This window comes from Macrobrachium rosenbergii, chromosome 36, assembly GCF_040412425.1.
Source record: "Macrobrachium rosenbergii isolate ZJJX-2024 chromosome 36, ASM4041242v1, whole genome shotgun sequence".
Lineage (NCBI taxonomy): Eukaryota > Metazoa > Arthropoda > Malacostraca > Decapoda > Palaemonidae > Macrobrachium > Macrobrachium rosenbergii.
Window position 1 is genome coordinate 9,687,903 of NC_089776.1, and position 22,515 is coordinate 9,710,417.

The 22,515-nt window shown below is 38.3% G+C and overlaps 2 protein-coding genes across 2 annotated transcripts in view; one reads left to right on the top strand and one right to left on the bottom strand.

Annotated features, from left to right (window-relative positions):
• Positions 1 to 2,224: 2,224 nt before the first annotated feature.
• Positions 2,225 to 10,561, bottom strand: LOC136856470 (beta-1,4-N-acetylgalactosaminyltransferase bre-4-like). Its single transcript, XM_067134337.1, has 7 exons — positions 10,457 to 10,561; positions 6,386 to 6,492; positions 6,086 to 6,221; positions 5,294 to 5,530; positions 3,247 to 3,430; positions 2,880 to 3,098; positions 2,225 to 2,419 (listed from the first exon to the last, which is right to left on the bottom strand). The coding sequence occupies exons 1-7, from the start codon at positions 10,557 to 10,559 to the stop codon at positions 2,290 to 2,292; spliced, it is 1,116 nt and encodes a 371-aa protein (XP_066990438.1). The 5' UTR covers positions 10,560 to 10,561; the 3' UTR covers positions 2,225 to 2,289.
• A 7,882-nt stretch (positions 10,562 to 18,443) lies between these two features.
• The window catches only part of LOC136856471 (beta-1,4-N-acetylgalactosaminyltransferase bre-4-like), a 16,152-nt gene continuing 12,080 nt past the window's right edge, over positions 18,444 to 22,515 (top strand). Inside the window, exon 1 of the mRNA XM_067134338.1 lies at positions 18,444 to 18,707. The gene's annotated coding sequence lies outside the window, so the exon portion shown is untranslated. The remainder of the gene's footprint in view (positions 18,708 to 22,515) is intronic.

Genomic DNA, 22,515 nt, shown 5'->3' on the forward strand with positions numbered 1-22,515 from the left:
TGTTTTGTAACCCATAGGTCTAGAAGTGAGATTAATAGCGTTGACTCCTGTCTGCGTTGCATGCTAAACAGACTGACCACTGATCTCCTTGAAACCTGTTAGTGCAGGTGCCAGCTTAATTATGCGAGTACCAGACTTGAACAGATATCTGACAGGGCATTAAATGGTGTCTATAATGATATTCATTTGGCATAGGTTAATGCCTAAAAACCAACATTATCCTATGGTTCCCTGCTCAATAAAAGGTTTGCTGTGAATTTTCACACAGGGAACAAGATATGGTGTATGACTGACTGCAAAGGAAGACAAGGTAGATATTTGTGTTATCTTGAATAAAGTTACCCATTCTATCCTCTTATAATTTCTTCAAGATCTGCAGTCAATAAAAACTGCATTCCAGCAGTCTGATGTGAATCCAGTATCCTATGGAATTCATCTTGCCAGTACAAGAGATGACACTCTAGCCACCCTGCAGTACATCTGTAAGAAGCCCTGATTCTGTAGTTAGATGATCTAACTGAACTTCTGCAAGGTGAACTGACACCTTAAACAAGGCCCTCGTGATGATTTTACATCAAGATTATCTAGCCATTTTTTCATAAGATACTTCCAGCAATTCCCTTCAATCCATCTCTGATTAGTGTCCTGGAAAAAGTACTTATAGTGACCCCATACGATAAATGCTGTCAGGAAGGAGCTGTTCAGGAAATACAAGATGTCAAAACAGTTGCTGCTGCGTGGACTGAGACCCTGAAATGGCAGGCTGGTATTGAAAGCATATTGATTAGATGACTTCCTCTCTCATCACTTAACAGTTAGCTGTTCTTTGCATCAGCTGATGAACACTGAGGAGGAGTGTTCTTGACGTCTCTTTTTTTTTGCCAACTTGTAGGGGAAGCTTTGGAAATAAGTGTCGTTTAGTGTTGATTTTTGGTTACATTTTCAGATATCTTTTTTTCCCATGATTTTATAACACTAACGGGGCTAAAGATTTTGCGTACGCCCGGTTGTGGAGTGCCACAAATATTTGTCCCAATGATTCTATGCATCAGTAATTCAGTAGATCACTCATCAGTAACTTCTGTTGTCTGAAGTGCTAAGGTTAAGTTTTAAGCCGGGAAAACATTGATGATTGCCTCATGAAAAACATTTTGAAGTACTCTTCGCTTAGAGAGTATATTCTCATTTAACTCAGTAGTTAAACTTTTTGGAAAAATTTGTATTAAAACGAGGGGGACTATATCTATGTTTGCAACAACATTAAATTAATTACGGATATATGTCCAACCTCCTTTACAATAGAAGGACATCTAACTAAGCTGCCAGTAACACTAGATAGAATACAGAACCTCATGAGAAATACTTCAGAAAGCAGCAGTGATTTAGAAGTGAGACATTGACAGGGCACCTGATATTCCACATGACGTGAAACCCCCTGATTGCTCCAGTTGCGACAACTCAGGTTTAATCAGCTTACTAAAGGAACTGGGGTCCAGACACTTTCAAAAAGGTCGTTCTGATAAATGGACACAGGGTGCTTTGTGGAGAGAAGAGAACGATGAAAGTTTTCTTCGCCACAAGAACCGGGGATGAACCCCGTGTGCAGTAAAACTAACTCAACTCAAAGTGAGCAGCTTCCTACACCTACACGGAGGGGTCATTATATGCATGTCGTATCTTTTAAACGAATTGCATCATCCACCTCTATCTTTTACTTATTTTTTTCTTTCTTATACCTCTTTCATCCCATCTGTTCATGGTTTCCTCTCCTACTTCCCGGTAACAAAGCCTATCATCGTATATTCTTTCCTCACCACTAAACCATTTCAGAAAATTCCTATCCATCATTAACCTATGCCAACCTTTTGCCTCCACTACATATCTCCACATTTCTCAGCCTCTGAGTTATTCTTACAAAACATTTGCTAAGCAATTATCCCATTTCAACAACTGCAGCTTTCGTTTACACTCATTTCCTCCCCGTAGGGGGTGGTGGGGGGGCTAGTGCCGTCAGTGCACCACACGGAGTGCACTGTAGGCATTACTAAAGGTTCTTTGCAGCGTCCCTTCGGCTCTTAGCTGCAACCCCTTTCATTCCTTGGTGCAACTGCTTTGAGGTTTTCCTCCTGTTACTCCTTTCAGACCTGCCTACTCTCATTTTCCTTTCCAGCGCTGAGTAACCTTAAAGACAGACAGATAGTTGGTAGGGTCTAAAATGAACGAAGGACATAAAGAACTTTATTATAACTACAAACACCAAGATACATGAATTTTCGAGGGACGTGGTGATCAAGAAGGATTAAGGTCAGCTAAAATCCACGTATACAGCCGATGAAGTTTCATGTCCCGTACTCTGTATTTGATATTGTTCAAACCTTCCGTCTTGAAGATATTTTTGCCTTCAGCTATGATCTTGAATCTGAAAAGGAACCCAAGAGAAATCAAATTTTTCTCACGCTCCAGTTGCAATTTTGATGGAAATGCCTCACATTCTAAATGATAATTTGTTTCATTCAAACAAACTACTGTATTTCAAGAGTGTGTCAACCTTCGTTATAGCTATGATTTTTACTTCATATTAATATTTTCTCTTTTCTATAGCCTTTTTCAGCAGTGTATAAGATCATTCAAGAATTCGATTCCATTGCAGCGAAAAATTAATGATGCCTAACGCCGTTTGCTCGACTATCAAATGTTTACACTGTAAACTTTTTCACCTTACCATTTGTCACCAACTAAAACATCAGCTAGTATACAAGAAGGGTAACATTACAAACTGCAAAATTAGCCAGACGTAATGTCTTCAGGTATACAACACTTCGCGAGGCAACATTGAATTTTATCTGTACGTGTCAACTAAACGAAAACATTGGTCTTACCTGTCTGGATTGGGTATAGCTTTCTGATGTTGAAGCATCGTATAGCGAGCAATAGATTCATTGTAACTGGAAACTGTGAGTCCGTGGAATGCTAATCTGCTGGCCAAATCGTCGTCTTCACCTCCCCAACCCCAGAATTTATTATTGTATCCATTGATTGTCCTGAAGTGTTGCACTGCCATTGCACTCACTCCGCCAAACGAGCCTTTGAACAGTAACCTGGAAGGTTAGATAACTCAGAAACTTGTGTAGTGCCAGACGAATCATTTTGGAACATCGCAGTTCCACTACATCAGGACTAGCAATTTACCAAGGCCAATAGAAAGAGAGCAGTTAGTGATGGAAAACAAAATTCTTGCAGACTTACGGGGTATTCGAAGCGTTAACCAGAACAGACATGTGACGTGGTTGTTCTGGACAAGTATAAAGGTTCCTGTCGTCTTCTGGTATCAAGTCCACGTCATGGAATACGAAACAGTCGTATGTATGGCGCATGAGAGACTCCAAGGCGCCAACATTCATCAACTTTCCCCGATTGAATGAATCATTTCCTGAAAGGGAGAAAACTTCAAAGATGTTCACTGTGCATTCTCTTACGTCGAAAAGCTTTCTTATGTGGTTCAGTAACAGAAAAATAAAAAGGGTTCCTTAACACTGCATTTTCAATTATTTTGAGTGGCCACAAGTCAAAAGCTGTTATCTATAAGTTATCGGGTTATTTTCAAGACAGTAGCTAACAGACATGTTTTCTTTGCTTAGCTCCAAACGTGGAATATTGTTTATTGACAAGAGAATCTTTAATTTAGAGCCATCTGACTCAGCTAGGTTTATAAAATCCCTCATAGCAAGAGGATTTGGATGAAAAATTTCTTATGAACTTATTTGATTACCATAATTGTTTAATACACGCTCACATAATAGCATTTTATGTGTTAAATCCTGTGTATGTAGGATTACAAATCTGAATTTCTCAAAACCTTTTCAAGGTTAGAATACTTGACAGTTCCACTGTTTGAAAGGAATTTTCTCTTTGGCTTTTTAAAAGCAGTTCAAAATAAAGCACATCTTATCCAGTCTTCATTTGGAAAGAAAACAGTCCCCTACTCTAGTCAATTTTTTCATATAAATTCTCTGACTCAGAATCGCTTTCTTCTGAATGTCTTTAAAGATAGTAGTATTTATTTGGTAATAAAACTGCGATGTAGTTAGGTGAACCAAAATCAGACAGGTGGAGACCACTGCCTCACCTTCACTCCTTGTTAAACTTATTTCAACCCTGTCAAATGAATGTCATTAGTGAGCATTTGATCTCCTTGTCTGAGCAACCTTCCTTGGTTGTGCCTGTCCAGCATTAGGGCTAACTTTTATGTAAGTCTGTTGGAACAGCAATGCCTTTTTCCCCCCTGCTGAGATTTCAGTGGTGGTGGTGCAGTTACATTGGTCACTGAAGGAAGAACACTCTGGTTCTCTCGTTGAAGCATGGAACAATGTTGTGACTGCTGGAGGGAGGAAGCCATGAGCATTAATAAGGCATCAGCACTACCAACAGTTCACAGGCCCACACGAAACTTGGCCTATGCCTGAAAAACCATCCCCATTCTCGTCGGGTGAGTCTTCGAAGTACCTCAGGGGACGCTGAGCAGTGAAGCTTGACACAAATGCATTTGTCAATTTCCTTTCAGCCATGGCTCTGATGCACATCATTCTTTTCCCTCCAGACTCCTTTGATGTTAATAAAGGTCACTTTTCATTTCCCCTTCCCTTATACCTGTCTAGTAGCTAGCTAGACATTGTGAATTCAGTATCTTTTTAAAACTGGAAACTATAATAAGGTAATGTGGCTCAACCTATGGGCCAGTGTTTTGAAAACTACAGCAGAGAGAAAATTCTTGTCTGTTTCCTGCTCCACCTGGTTCCTCATCCCCAAAACTACTCGCCTTCAATATAAATAAATGTAAATTAAAAATTAAATGTAACAAAAAAAGAAGTGGCAAGACACTAGAGAAGCTTTCACAGTTTATTGATCATCTCAGATTGAATTAACTTTGTTTTAGGTTGTATTAACTATTGATATAGGAATATTGTTGTTGATTTTTAATTAACTGGTTAGGATTCCAGTGGAATCTTAAGTAGTCCTTGGTTACACAAATTAATGAGAAATGGAACCCGTGAGCTGGAGTTTAAAACAGCCACTGACTACATGAAAAGAAAAATTGTGGAGACCAATTTTGGGAGTTTTTCCACCAAAATGCCTCAAATTCTAATTTTTTCATCAGGATAGCAATCACATTGATTTGAAATAATAATGTTAAATTCAAGTATTGACTTCAGTCTAACATTTCCCATCCCGTGAAGCTTTCACCAGTCCTACCAACTTCTGAAGGCGAGCACAAACTTGCTCCCAGCACACTAACCTGCTTGCTCAACAACGTAAATGGTGTACTCAATCTGTTGCCTCTGGAGCATCGGATTTATATGACTGAGAAGCACTGGTAGGTGAAGGGCCCGGTCTCTGTACGGGACGATGATGGCTACACGGTGTCTCGACCGGCACTCCGCCGGACGGAACCGGCCTCCGAGTTCCAGCTCGGGATGGGCCTTCTCGATCTCTTCAATAGATGGCACTTTAAAGCTTATGTTGAAGCGTCCAACTGGAAATTATTTTTTTATATTGTGAGGAATTGAAGAATGGGAAGGCGAGAATGCCAAAATGATCTTTCAAATAATTAGCTATAATGAGCTACAAATGACTCATTAACACTTAACTCACTTTTCATACTAAATAACTTATGTTGCTGAGTACTGAGTTTATGATATTTCGCGTTATATAATTTCCTTTGAGTTCAAGTTATTCCCAAAGTATAGGGAATTCAATATTGATGCTCTGATTGTTATTTATTGTTTAACTATATATATATATATATATATATATATATATATATATATATATAGATAGATAGATAGATAGATAGATAGATAGATAGATAGATAGATAGGCATATGTGTATATATAACAATATATATATATATATATATATATATATATATATATATATATATATATATATATATATATGTGTGTGTGTGTGTGTGTGTGTGTGTGTGTTGTGTATGCCTATATCTGTAATGCTGTGCATCTGTGCGGGTATTTGTAACTGAGAGAGCAAAAACGGTTTTTAAAGAGAATAAACACTGAGGAAAAATACCTAAGTGAGGAGATAGCTCAGGGCAAAGTTCTTTCTTCTTGCCGCTAAAAATTCTTTGGGGATCTGCGGGCTTCGGATTGCTAACGTTTTTACTAGTCCTATAGTCCCGGAATATCTTGCTCTTCGTCGACAGCAGCTGTTAAAAGAATAGATGGACACATCAGTGTCTCTCTCTCTCTCTCTCTCTCTCTCTCTCTAAGTGTTTCAAACACAACAAGAAGTAACAGACAATTCAAGGCGTTTAGATCAGCACAGGCCCCAAGGCTTAGAAAGGTCGTGTTGAGAAACAATTAGACTCACCGACATCATAGCAAGTGCTATGATCAGCAGCTTCAAGAAACTGCGACGGCAAAAACACAGCCTCAGCTTCCGGATCAAATCTGGCGAAGGAGTCGGCATTTTGAAAGCTGAAAATGGAAAATGAAAAAGGCGTTGGTTAGAAGTTTCTCTCTCTCTCTCTCTCTCTCTCTCTCTCTCTCTCTCTCTCTCTCTCTCTCTCTTCGCAAACAGGCACAAGGCACTGACTACATCATTGTTTGTTGGCAATTCTTTCGTTTTTGTTCGCTTGAATTTAAACCAGTTCTTGAACCACGTGACGCATTGAATTCGTGCACCAATGACCTGTCTAATTCATGCGCCTCATGACCGTTTATTTCAGGCACCACATGGCGTATCTATGCACCACGTGCGTATGTAGTTCATGCACCACTTGACGTGTCTAATTCATGCACCACATGACGTATCGCATTCATGCGCCACATGGCATATTTAATTCATGCAACATATGATGTATCGGATTCATGCACCACATGGTGTATCGAATTCATGCACCACATGGTGTATCGAATTCATGCACCACATGACGTATCGAATTCATGCACCACATGGCGTATCGAATTCATGCACCACATGACGTATCGAATTCATGCACCACATGGCGTATCGAATTCATGCACCACATGACGTATCTACTTCATGCACCACATGACGTATCGAATTCATGCACCACATGGCGTATCGAATTCATGCACCACATGACGTATCGAATTCATGCACCACATGACATATCAAATTCATGCACCACATGGCGTATCGAATTCATGCACCACATGGCGTATCGAATTCATGCACCACATGGCGTACGTATCGAATTCATGCACCACATGGCGTATCGAATTCATGACGTATCGCATGCACCACATGGCGACGACATGCACCACATGACGTATCGAATTCATGCACCACATGGCGATCGCCATGCACCACATGACGGCATATTATCAAATTCAATTCATGGCAAATTCATGCACCACATGGCGATCGAATTCATGCACCATGACGTCGATTCACATGACATATCAAATTCATGCACCACATGGCGTGGCGTATCGAACTCATGCATGCCACATGACGTATCGAATTCATGCACCACATGGCGATCGAATTCATGCACCACATGACGTATCTACTTCATGCACCACATGACGATCACGAATTCATGCACCACATGGCGTATCGAATTCATGCACCACATGACGTATCGAATTCATGCACCACATGGCATATTGAACTTATGCACCACATGGCGTATCTACTTCATGCACCACATGATGTATCGACTTCATGCACCACATGACGTATCTACTTCATGCATCACATGACATATTTATGGAAAATGGCAAATTTGATTAATCTCCAAATTAATTCACTAGAGCACAAATCAACTGGGTCAGGTTATCCATTTTAGATTAAATAGGAAAAAAATAATCATAAAATGTATTAATATAACTAATTTTCCAGTTTTCGAAACAATTTATTTTACTATTAGAAGTTAAAAAAAATAATACGGATTAAAGGTAACTGTTGAAATAAGAGAATGAAAAACAGTATCTTCCATTAACATATAAGGATAATTGCTTTTATTGGTGATTTTAAGTTATGTTATAAAAGTATGATGAGGAAAAATCTCTAGCGGAACCAGGGGGGTGGCACTAGGGCACGTGCCCCCGCCCCCATGAAAAATAATGACAAAATAATAATATTGAAGATTTAGATCATAACATAAATGAGAAATATAAAAATAGGAAAAAAATAAAAAATCTGTTATAGAAATATATATGTATATGTGTGTATGTATGTATGTATGTATGTATGTATGTATGTATGTATGTATAACATAATATGAAAATTGGTGCACCCCCACCCCCATGAAATTTCTCTGGATCCGCTAGTGGGAAAAATATAAGAAATAAATGCAAAACGTTCCAGTGAGAATCAGTCAAAGTATTCTGATGCTCATCCCGGAAGCTGTAGGTTTTGTGTATTTGAAGCTCCTGAGTATTTGCTGCCTTTTCGTGAAAAAGTATTTGAATTTCTACCACTAAAAGTAATGGCAATTGTAATTAATCACAGATACGTTCCCTCCCTCTATCCATTTTCACCGAAAGTTATAGCTCCCGACGTCACGCTTCGCCATCCCAGTTTCGTTCATAAGCACATATTGAGGATTCACATCACCTTCCAGCCTTTCCGAAACCATTCCCAAGCCCCATTTCACCTAAAGAGGCTGAAAGTACAAAGAAGGTCTTCCTCTACCTCGACTCTCAGTCACACTTAAAAATCCCATTCTCAGCCAAAGACCTTTGTAGAGTTCATAGTCTGTCGGCGCCGAGAGGACATTCCATTCCTTGGCCCCTCTGCTGGCGGAATACTTCTTTCCAGCAGAATCTCTGGACCATGGATTCCAGCACCTTTGATAAGAACGAGCCCGATGAGGCCTATCTTAACTCGCATAACATCACGCTCAGAAATGTACTTAAACATTTTGATCGCATGCAAATGAGTTTACCTCATCATTACACTTATAAAAAAATTTAGGCTTCGAAACTCACATAGATTTGGCATCATGTTTCCACTGGGCACTAGAAAATGTCAGGAGGCACGTCGGAGGAATATACACTGCCCTACATAAAGGAACCTAATAATCGTTCCGTACGTCTCCGGACGGCCACTCAAGGCAGTAGCAGACAGGTTTCCATATTCGCAGACAGGTGTCACAACATCTGTCTATTAAGAACCGGAATGTACCGGTAATCGCCCAGGTGGTTATGGCAACACTGTGAGATTGTGCTCTCGCGCAGACAATGGATGAGAGAAAAATGGCGCAGAGAGAGAATAACAGACTAAAGCTTTTATGAGGGAAACGAGAGAGAAAGACAAAGGAATGAAGAGAGAGAGAGAGAGAGAGAGAGAGAGAGAGAGAGAGAGAATATGAAACGAGTGAAGAGAGAGAGAGAGAGAGAGAGAGAGAGAGAGAGAGAGAGAGAGAACGGTAGTCACATTTGTTAAAGCATCGTAATATAGGACTAGGCGCCTACTTCTTTTTTTTTTAACATGATTAATTGAAATTAAGTACTTTTCACATAAAAATGCAATGACTCGGATCCGTAGTATTCTTTTGTATTATATAGTTTTAAGTTATAAAAGGCTTGTAGCAATCGCTATTAAAAAATATATATATATTGTGCAGTCAAATCTTTCGGAAAATTCACAGTATTTCATTTATTCTAGAGAATGCTTGCTTAATATATGCTGCTTCATTAAAAGCCAAATTTTACATTATCATTATAGCCGTCGTAAATCTGTAGTAACTAAAAAAAGAATTATTTATCATTAGTTATTTTAGAATTTTTTTTTTATAATTGGTATAATTCAAAGTTATTTCTGTACACTCGAATGAGACGAAATTAGGCCAATCAACAGTCGATGTCATCAGCAGTGTTGCCATAACACAATGTTCAAAGAAGACCTATTTCGATGACGTATCACCTGACAACCGCCTATAGCTGACCTATTATTGCGTCGGGGTCTAGTAACTTTCAAGTAAGCTTTAATGATTGGGCTACCCAGCCTTTTCGGGTCAGTTCCTTCTGCCCAATGATTGAGTGGCATCTGCTGGTCAAGTTCCCCAGATTCAGCCCCTCAGGGGTTAGCGCCGTCAGTGCACCTCATGCGGTGCACTGTAGGCATCACTAGCGTGCCTTCGGCAATAATTGATTCATATTGTAACTGCGAGGTTTTCCTCCTGTTACACCTTTCAAACCTTTTACTGTCAATTTTCGTTTCAGCGCTGAATGACCTCATAGGTCCCTGTGCTTGGCCTTTGGCCTAAATTTTATATTCAGTTCATTTGGCGACTCAGATAGGGTAATGACTGGGCTTAATCAAGAAGGAGACCTTGGGAAGAAGAAGTTTTTAAATCCGATTCCAATCCAGAGACATTATCTGACAAGCAACGTAAATAAATATTTAAACCACAGAAAAAAAAGTGTTTACTTTTTATCATCTATAATTATAATCTCCAAAACTCACATTTCTCTGGTATCACGTTTCCACTGGGCACTAGAAAATAGCGCACTGGAGAAGCGCACGGCACTACGTCAGGCAATCTGCGAATGGCTCTGGACACTGCCATGCAATCACTTTACAACTTTCAAAGACCGGACTCTTTGTTCACAAACAGGTGTCGCAACATCTGGCCAGGGAGATCCAGCAGGCACCAGAAATTTCCTGGCGTTCGTGACATTCTGCAGGTATACAATAACCGATGATGTCATGGGAAGCCACTCTTTACCGTCCGAGAATTTCCGTATAACGCATCAGTGTTTCATGATTGGGCCACCTTAGCCTTTTTTTTTTTTTTTTTTGCTTCTGGTACTCCGTGACTGTGGGGCAAATACTGGTCAAGTGTATGTGTTACTTTACTAAGCCTTTTTTGCTTCTGGTACTCCATGACTGTGGTGCAAATGCTGGTCAACAGTACGTGTTACTAAAGGGTTTTTTTTTCAGCGTCCCAAACTCTCTGACTGCTTCTCAGTGTAACTGTGGAGTTTTCTCCCAGTTCCACCTTCAGATCGTTGCCTTTCATTTCAGTCATCTTCTCGATGTCTTTATCGTGCCGCTCAACCCCTCGAACAATCATTTTTCATTGTCTTAAGCCCTGGATGGCCGAGAGTGTCCCAACGTTTGGCTTGACAGTCTAACTTTCATAAAATCCACTCAATCTGTTGGCCAGGAGCCCCAGACTTGGTGTTCCAAGAGGACACTGACTCTCTGAGGACCAAGAAGGGAAACAGATGCTGTATATCCTGGAGGACTTGGGAGAGAATAGCCTTTTAATCTAGTGTTTTTTTTATTTCTCAGAAAAGAAAACCATTGTGCCGGGTTTGTCTGTCCGTCCACAATTTCTTCTGTCCGCACTTTTTCTGTCCGCCCTCAGGTCTTAAAAACTATTGAGGCTAGAGGGCTGCAAATTGGTATGTTCATCATCCACCCTCCAGTCATCAAACATACCAAATTGCAGCCCTCTAGTCGCAGTAGTTTTTACTTTATTTAGGGTTAAAGTTAGCCATAATCACGCTTCTGGCAGCGATATTGGATAAGCCACCACAGAGCCACGGTTAAAGTTTCATGGACCGCGGCTCATACAGCATTATACCGAGACCACCGAAAGACAGATCTATTTTCGGTGGCCTTGATTATACACTGTAGCGGCTGTACAGAAAAGTCGATTGCGCCGAAGAAACTTCGGCGCATTTTTTACTTTTTTTTTTTTTTTTTTTTATCCCACACCTAATCTCGAAGGCTATGGAGCTTTTATAAGTTCCTTGTTATCGTTAGGCGTACCAGCGATTTTAGCCTTAACTGTATTCTGTCAATTTAGGAACTGGGTTGAAGCTGATTGTTAGAAGTTTATAAATACGGGTAAGAGAAACTTGAACGATTCTGTAAAAGATAAAAAAAAAAAAACGGACAGATAATGGATAGACAGTCAAAAAAAAAAAAAAGACTGATCGTGATGCAATATCCGCATTGAACACATTTTTGTCATTTAAGATTTTTCAGTTTATATTTGATAAATCCCGACGTGGAACTTATATATTTGGGGTTAACCAGTCAACCATAATAATCAGTAGCCACCAGGTGCGTGCTTCTTTCGTCGTGAGAATATTTCCGGGTGTGTGCTGGAAACATATTATTAATATATTCATAATCGTGAACAGGTATTGTATAGACAATAATGATTTCTCTTTGCCTGAACAAACAGTGTAAGACTACTACGAGATACAAAGAGAGATTATTATTATTATTATTATTATTATTATTATTATTATTATTATTATTATTATTATTCCACAAGCCCACAGGTGCCACTGACTTGAAATTCAACCTTCCAAAAAATATGGTCTTCATTGGGAAGAAGTTACAGAAGAAAGAATAATTCAGTTATTAAAAAAAAATAACTGAATAGGTAAAACATAAATAAATGATCAAGAGTGCAAAGTAAATTGTTTTAGGGTAATAATGCGCTGCGTCTTCGCGTGAGCTCTTGAAGCTCTAATTACTCAGCATCCTCAGGGAATTACGTAAAACTTCTGAAAGAATAAGATTTGCGTCAGTAGAAGCCAGGAAGAGTGTAGACATGTCAGCTAGTGCGAGATGCGTCGATGCTTATACCTTTACCCAAGTAGCACCTGTTGAAGACCATGGGAGATTCTACTGGTTTGTTCTCGACTGATTCAGAAAGGATAACAATTCTGGCAAACAATGACAGCCAGCCTTGGGAGCCGGGGGAACATCTGGGGAAATTCGTGAGTTATACAGGTGTCTTGTCTTTCGATGATGTGGGTAATTTAACTCTTTATCGTTACTGAGGCGAAAAACTTTTGTTTTTTTGTCGGATATAAGTTAGAATCTTTGCTAGATAGCAATAGTTTAGCTAAATTTGTGTCCTTTTTATAAAGGTTAGTCACTCTGCGTTAACATACTTTTGCTGCCAGTCCAGAAATCGACAGTAGCAGCTTTTGTTCAACTTTTCAAAGAAACAAACATCTCAAAGATGCGAGCCAAGGAGGCATTTGGCAACCCTCCGCATGGCGTTCAAAATCCCCATGTTTACTCTAGCAAATGAGAAGCTGACTGTGAAACAAAATCACTAAACGTGTGCACACGGGATAAAAACCACGTTCACCAAATAACAAAGTATCGTTAATTACGTAGCAATAATGATCAGCAACAACATAGAGTTGCCAGATGTCACATGTCCCCTTAGCTTACTGTGATGTGCGCCAAAATTTATGAAGTCGACTGTACCATGACTGCTTGATATTTATGATAAACGAATGATGGAGGAAGATTATGGAAGGATAAGACTTAGCAATCTTGCAGGAGAAGAGAATAAGTTCTGTATGAATGAAAACCTAAATGGAAGAGGCAGATAAGACCTTATTGGTGTTCGGAATGAGAAGTTACAGAAACAGTAGAACAATTTGAAAATACATACAAAGGATAAGGTGTGAAGGTTAAGGTTAACCAACGCCGTAGATAAGACCTGTGTACAGATGTTTGCGAATAAATGCTGGGAAAATGGAAGAAGAAAGTCGAAGTGAAGAATAAAAACCTGGAGGTGTTAAAATGAAGCACATATTTTATTATTATTATTATTATTATTATTATTATTATTAGATATTATTATTCCATTATTATTATTATGTTGATGTTATGGTCTTTCTCCCTAGAATTCAAGTTAGACGAGAACGGGATATGATGGTATCTCAGTCTAGCTCAAAGTTACAAGATGATATTCAGTGGTGAATTATGTTGATGTTAGACTGAAAACGTCTTCAGTCTAAGAGCTGAGATGGTTCATCTTCAGTGTCCGTTAATGGGTTTTGCGAACTGGGTTCATCTTCAGTTTAATTCAAGTTTTTTTGTTTTGATGATGGCTTCCGTTTTTCCTTCAGTCGGGTCTGGTTGGGCAAGGTAGACTGAAGAGTCGACGTTGGTCGAGTTTTTGAGCATCTTCAGCCTACGAAGTGGAGCACGTCGCCAGACTGGAGTGTGAGATGGTGTGACCACGAGCTGATCTTTGAGCAGCGTGAGACTGAAGATGGTTTTCTGGTTGGTGGGTTTTTGTCCCAGTTGCACAGCTGAGGCTGTCTTGGTGCCCTGATGGAGACTGAAGATAAACCATCTTTGCAGCCTTTTTTGTTTATTTAACTTGATTTTGTTTAGTGCTGCCTTTTGGTTTTTCTTGTATTTGTTTTTATCTTTTTAGAGACTGACTCACTTGATGGTTAATCTTTTAGTCTCCTTTGTTTGTTGCAGCTATGTTAAAGAACCTGCATAACGACTGAGCTCAGATGAAGATGAACCGAGGATAGGGCACGAAAGCTCTTGTGACGTTTTTTTATAAAACCAACATAATTCACCACTGAATATTATTATTATTATTATTATTATTATTATTATTATTATTATTATTATTATTATTATTATTATTATTATTATTATTATTATTATTATTCAGAAGACGAACCCTATTCACCTGGAACAAGCCCACCACAGGGGCCACTGACTTGAATTTCAAGCTTCCAAAGAACATGGTGCTCATTAGGAAGCAAGAGAATGTGAACGGGAAATACAGAAAGAGGAGATCTCACTTATTAAAAAGGAAAAATAAACTGATAAATTAATAAACAGATAAAAACGTATTAAAATGCCAGGAGACTAGCATTAGGGCAGTAATGCATTCATCTTCGCTTGAACTTTTGAAGTTCCAATTACACGATATCCCAGGATATATATACGGTATATATATATATATATATATATATATATATATATATATATATATATATATATATATATATATAAATATATATATATATATATATATATATATATATATATATATATATATATATATATATATAGTAAGAAGATCTGATTGTGAGAGAATAACGGATATGTGAGGCAGTCGTGATGGAAAAGTTAGCACAGGTGGCAAGAGGCATCATTTTTGGATGAGGTGGTAGGCACATAATGAGAGAGCGGGAGAATAATTACATAAATTGATGTCAGAGAAAGAGGAATCTAGAAAGTTGATAGAAATGGGTAAAATAGGGAAATAAACAAGCAGGAAATGCGCCTAAGTTTCTTCGGCGCAATCGAGTTTTCTGTACAGCATATAATGCTGTATGAGCCGCGGCCCATGAAACTTTCAGCCACGGCCAGGTGGTGTGGCCTGCCCTATAGCGTTGCCAGACGCACGATCATGGCTAAATTTAACCTTAAATAAAATAAAAACTGCTGAGGCTAGGGGGCTGCAATTTGGCATGTTTGATGACTGGAGGGTGGACGGTCAACATACCAATTTGCAGCCCTCTAGCCTCAGTAGTTTTTAAGATCTGAGAGCGGGCTGAAAAAGTGCGGACGGACAGACAAATAGCCATCTCAGTAGATTTCTTTTACAGAAAACTAAAAAGTGCAGTGTAGATGGAAATAAAAGGCTTAAAAAGCACTGAAAATCGTATGAAAAATAAATATGGGAAGTTTGCTTCAGACGCGAATTTATTAAAAGTTCTTTAAATAATTTCAACAGAATTCAGGTTCCCAGCTGCTATAAGCGACATTTCTGCTGTATAAGCCGTTATTAATACAATTCTCTTGTTTTGTTTATCTTTTTATAGCCTACATGTTGCGATTATACAGTGGGTGTAACACCTGTGGCGAATGAGCTGTACACCAGTATGAAATAGCCGGTGTGCGCAATTTCTCTATCCTAAATTGCTATATATGTTTTAATCTTATACGAGGCCATATATTACCCCTAACTGAACTATGTATTACGCTTTACATTGCTTCATAAACAGACAACTCACTCCTCTGGGGCAGTGAGACATTGCTCAGTACAGACAATGAATCTCACACGAGAATGCAGGAAGTTTTTCCCTTGATTTCGATTACAAATAGCTATTTCACAAAGTCCTCATCATGTCAAAATAAAAATTCCATTGATATATATATCAATAAGGCTGCGAAAGGGTTAATCATAGTAAATATATATTAGAAAGTACTGAAGGAAAAAAATTTTTCAACAGAGGGTCCTCAGATGGGACTAGGGGACATCAAAGGTTCAGCTTAATTGTTAAGTTATATCAAAAACTCATCTAGGTTTTGGTACTGTTCTGTGTGTGCTCGCTACAGTAATGTGCATACAAGTGTTTGATAATCGGGGAGAGTAATAATTATGCTATACAGGTTACTTTGAACGTGCGTCGGTAATTGTACACCTGCACCGCACAAGTGGAATGGTTATGACAATTGTATGTTCTAGTCTTAGGTTACTTAGCATACTCCCCCGCACTGCCAGCAGTTTCGTAATGTATACTGTACTGAATAGTCATGGTAGCATATGAATATCTATACATTCGATTACCATTCATAACAACTGTAGTGTGACAGGCTTTACTGATGTGTATGGAATGCAATATATTAGTCACGTTTGGCAATTAATCGTTCAGTATATTGTGTTTGTCTTTGAGCTGTTTCATGTTTGTGTATTTTGCGAATTTCTGGTTGATCATTCAGCATATATGTCGAATTACCCTCTTACTTATTGTTCCTTGCTCTGCACATGTGCCAAATTACCCTGTGTTATTAATAGCAACCGCTTAGGTTTCTGTTCGTTATCTCTGGCAGCCAATAACGTACAAAGGGGTGGTGGTAGTAGTCGTAGTTGTAGTTAGAAGGGTTGGCCTTTGCAACGGCTCCTGCGATGTTTCATCTCCACCATTCGAGCTGGTATAGGTTTCTTAAAATCACACACACACACACTTACACACACACACATACACACACACATATACTGTATATATACAGTATATGCACACATTATAGTAACATTGATAATAATAATAATAATAATAATAATAATAATAATAATAATAATAATAATAATAATAATAATAATAATAATAAGAGATTCACAATTTCGCGAAAAACAATGTGTAATAAAAATCCACAACTGTATAGTAAAAATATATATTACTGTGTAAAATAAACAATGGCTTTCGAACACTTGAACGGTGTTCCTCATCAGTGCTAACATTAGTAACAACAATGTATTATTCAGGAGGTGAACCCTATTCGTATGGAACACGCCTACAAGGGCCTTTGACTCGCAGTTCAAGCTTCCAAAGTTGTTAGTAAACAAAGATAAATCAACAAATCGATAAATAAACAGAAAAAAATGTGAATAAATAATTGAAAGTACAAGAGATTGGCGATTACGTAATTTAGTCTATTGCTCAGGAATTTTGCCACAGTTTTTTAGTCAACTGTTAAAATCTATACTACCCAAAAAATGGGAGACTGTAGTATCTGCAAAAATGAAAAGTGAGAAAAATGGTAGATATTGCAGCTTTCCCTTTGTTCTGTGACCATTTTTCCTGTCCGCACTTTCTCTGTCCGCCCTCAGATCTTAAAAACTACTGAGGCTAGAGGGCTGCAAATTGGTATGTTGATCATCCACCCTCCAGTCATCAAACATACCAAATTGCAGCCCTCTAGACTCAGTATATAGTTTTTATTTTATTTAAGGTTAAAGTTAGCCATAATCATGCTTCTGGCAACGATATAGGATAGGCCACCACCGGCCCTTGGTTAAAGTTTCATGGGACGCGGCTCATGCAGCATCATACCGAGACCACCGACAGACAGGTCTATTTTCGGTGAACTTAATTATACGCTGTAGCAGCTGCACAGAAAACGCGATGGCGTTGAAGAAACTTCGGCGCATTTTGTACTTGTTCATCATTGTCACTGTTTTCGTGACAATTTTTTTCACAAGTTCTCGTTTCCTAATCATTTTCTGCCGCCTCATCAAATTCGGTGAGACTTTTTCCATTGTCAGATTTTTCTTTTGTTTTTCAAACCATTATGTAACTTTTTTCTTTAATGGGAAATAGTTTTGGAAATTTGCTTTCCCTGGACAGACTTTTTTTTTTTTTATACGCCTGTTTGCTAACTCAACAAACCATATTTTTTTTTTTTTTACCTTTTTCAATAATTTTACGTACGGAAAACCTTTTCATTTTATGATGTTTTCCCACCAGCGTAGGAGACTTTCATATCACTGTTTTTGCTAGACAATATACGACCAAATAATGGAAAATTCTCGGCAAGCAATGAAAAATTCTCGACACATTCCTTCGTCTACAAAGAGTTAAAATAAAATGCCAAAACGGTTCTCCAGCTTTTATTCAGGTCTCCACATCAAAAGTGACTTCCAAAAGAAACAGGCAGAGTCTTGCCCAAACTGGGGCATTAGACCAACAGATGCTTGACGGTTAAGTGGGTTAAGTGGTCCCCCGGCCCCCAAAAAAATGCCCAATTCTATAGCAGCAAAGACCTCAAGAGGAAGTCTCGCTCCCTTCCTCAGCGTTGTCGGTAACTGCACCGCCCTGGAGAGACAATTCTCCCTTATCCGAAAGGTAATTCAAGCAGGTATTGGCCAGTAACATCTGGTTCTAACAACGAACAGATGTTGCGACACCTGTTTGCTAGGGAATGGAATCACAGTTTCGTTCATCGGCTTCTGCTGCTGCTGCTGCGGGGTGGAATTCCAACCAATTCCTGCCACTCGCCGAAGGTAGCTTATAGTGCCAGTGTGCTGAGGTCGACCGTTTTTGTGCTTCGCGCGTGATCGCTAGAAGACCTCCGGCTAGTTTCATCACCTCCAGCTAGTGCACAAACTTGACAAGCTAATTGCCAGGGAAATGTGAGTTCTGAAGCGTATGCTAACTGATTGGCCGTGGAATGGAAAAAGGTAAACAGCGGTGTGCTGTTCCTTGCTGTGACTGGGTGAACAGAAAGTTTTGTTTTTTTTTTAGAAGGAACCGCTTAGAAAAACCCCAGTCTTTGTTTTTTTTTGTGTGAAGTGGGTAAACGACTGCTAGGTGATTCGCATTTAAGCTCATTTCATTATCTTTTTTAAAACTAGTTTTTTTTTTTTTTATCAGGAATTTTTAATCTTGCTTTTTCCCGTCATTTCTCTATCCTCAGAGTAACGCCTGTTGTTATTAAAAATAATTTTTTGTCCACGTGTTTGTGACGTGACCCGAGAGGTCAAGTAGTATACGTCAAACCAAAGGTTATAAAATATTAAATATCATAAAACGAAAGGATTTAATGATTAAAAGTTGCATTTCAGTGATGAACGTACATCTAGAACTTTAATCAGCGACAATTTAAAATATTTCCATTCGTCTTAGTGGACTTTTAAATAATTGCCGGCACGAACAACCGTCGTTACACGAAACTGAATTTTTGAAGCTCCACTAAAGTCGAAATTCATGTCTCGCAACACTTTACGGGGATTTTCTTGACAAAATTTTTTGGATGTATCGAATGCCAATCGTACTAAAAATTTAAATCTAGCAGAACGAACTCGACTATTGAATAATGAGATTGGCTGACGAGCACCGCCGTGCAAACGATTGAGAGCTCCCATTTTGAATCATTTTTGTATTTTGATAAATGCGGCTTTGCTCATTTGCATAATTGTGGATGAGATTACTATTCGAGTCACTTGTAGGAATGCAAAAGTGATAATTATCAAGTAACTATTAACATCCAAAAAAAATGTATAGCACGCCTATATATATATATATATATATATATATATATATATATATATATATATATATATATATATATATGTATGTGTGTGTGTGTGTGTGTGTGTGTATGTATGTATTTATTGACTTAATCTTAAAATGTATCAGTTTGCTTGAATATACGGTAACTACTTTAGAGTACAAATAACAAAACGAACGAGAAAGAAGTGAGTAGCGAGTTGTTCGCTAATAACAACAGTTGCTGAATTCTAAATAAATTGTTCAAACACGGAGGTTCCCAATAGGCTGTTAAGCTTCTCAGCTCTTTAGAAAATTTAATAGTTTTATTGTTGCAAGAGCACTACAGGGCTAATAATAAATCACTCTTAAATCCATTACCATTTGGGATTTAAGTAAAGATAAATGAAATAGAAGCTACCGGAAAAATCTGGTTGACGGAAGTAGAGAGGTTTAAATATATATAGACGTCATTGTGTTAATGTTAAAGTCCTTTTAGACAGACTTTAAGAGAGATCTTGTAATCGTCCTACCAATTAACGGTTTAGATATGTAAATTGGTATCCTAAAGATGTATGTATATGCATAATGTATTTATACATATATATATTTACATTATACGGTGTATTGTATATATATATATACATATGTATATATATATACATATGTATATATATATGTAAACATATATATACATATATATATATATATATATGTAAACATATATATATATATATATATGTAAACATATATATATATATATATATAAATATATATATATATATATATATATATATATATATATATATATAAATATATATATATATAAATATATATATATGTATACTTAGAATAAGAAAAGGGAGATCGAGAACCAATTAAGCTTCATAAATACCCTCAGTCTGAGTAACGCGATGACCTTTTTTTTGACCTAGCTCTTGCCATATTGCCATGGGGTCTATATAGCGGGTCAGCTAAAGTATGGCAGGGAGTAGATGGGTGAATCATTTAGTAATTATGCATAATGAAAACCCTTTTAAACACAAAGAGAGAGGCTGAGAATGTATGTGAATCATTTTGTGTTACTTCTGAGTTGCGTTCAAGTGTCAGCTATAGCAGGGAGGGGGGGGGGGGGGGGTGCTTTCGGGTGCCACATAGTGCCACATTCACAGATTAAGTGCTGAATAGGAATTGGACACCGGTGCATAAAAAAAATGTTCAGAACACTTGTCTTTTCTTACACCTACACAGATTGTACATCAGAGCCCATTATACCCTTACACACACACATACACATACACACACATACACTACGCATTCATCTTTATCACTCTGGGTCTTTCCTCTCTAGTTTTTCTTTCGCCCAATCTATCCTGTCCTTCCCTGGTTTGCCTCTTCTCGTTCCTCCTCTAACACTTTAGAATTTTGCATTATTTTCACCAACTTCTCCTCCATTCTTCCCGTATGACCAAGCCATGTCAATACACAGATTCATCTATTAGTTTACTTCGCCTTTATAACTCCTACTTATCCCCACATATCTTAACTTTTCAGTTCTTCTATTTATGCTATACAGTATGTAAACAGTTCCTCTCTACATCATCCATTTTTACTTGTATTCACATTCTACATCCACACTTCGCTTCTGTAGGGGAGAGTTGGCTCAACAATCCCTTCATGGACTGCAATTCTCTTTCCAATCTTTTGTACACATCCTGCTGCTTTCTTCGCTTCACTTTTTTTTCTGTGACTGGCTCCTTTTTTCATCCTACCACCATCCTTTCAATCCTTCCCAGATACCTATATGAATCTATTGCTTCCGTTCTGACATTCTCCCTCACATTTACCCTCAAAGCACTTTCTAACTCTCACCTGTCTCTGCATTTTCTCCTCACTATTACTCAGTTGGTGTTGTATCTTCTGAAAACACCAGCCTCTCCACACACCATTCATGACCCATCTTCTTGCCCATCAATTTTGGGACCTGTATCCATTGTCCTTTTTCTAAATTCCCGCACTGCTCAGTCCACAAATATGTCAGATAACTCACCCTTGTCACAGCCCTGATTTTACGTAAAACCAGTCACTCTCTCTCTCTCTCTCTCTCTCTCTCTCTCTCTCTCTGTTTGAAAACTCTATCAGCTCATTCACTTTCATCATTAAAAGTTATCATCTATATGACATACCCTTAACACTGTCCACATTATCTGTCGATTCTACCTTGATTTTCCTCTTGGTTAATGTGTAGCATAAAGCATTTTCCTTTTAATTTCCATCTTCTCAGATAACTATTCATGACAAGCACCTGTTCCATACATCCTCTTCTTTCTCTAACCTCCCGCTGCTCGTCCCTCATAAATCCTTATCTTATCTGTCTTCCTATCTCAATCAGAATCCTACCCTGTGGTAATTCTGTACCCTACAAGTCTTACAGTTTCCTCTCTCACCTTAACCCTGAAATAAAACGAACAATTACTACTCTCATTCATTCCCTTGGAAATTTCCTCTCGCCAAATGTACCTTACACACCTTTGTCAGCCCCTCACTCACAATTGCACTAGCATATCGTGAATCTGGGCTTGTAGTCTCATTAACTCCTAATGTCTGTACATGTTTCAACCTCTTAGTTTGGGTGGATGATCAACATACAGACTTTCAGCCCTCTAGCCTCAGCAGTTTTTAAGATCTGAGGACGGACAGAAAAAGTGCGGACGGACGGACAAAGCCGGCACAATAGTTTTCTTTTACAGAAAACTAAAAACCATACAACGAACATCGTGTCAGCCAACACGATTCGTCAAGAGGATTTGAAATAACATTCCGTAATTTGTTCACGACACGGACAAAACTTTTAAGAAGTCATGTAGAATTGCCAGCACACCTGGTCTGGTGGATGGTATAACCATAAAAAACTTTAGCGGAACAGGTGATCAGGATCACGAAATATACTGT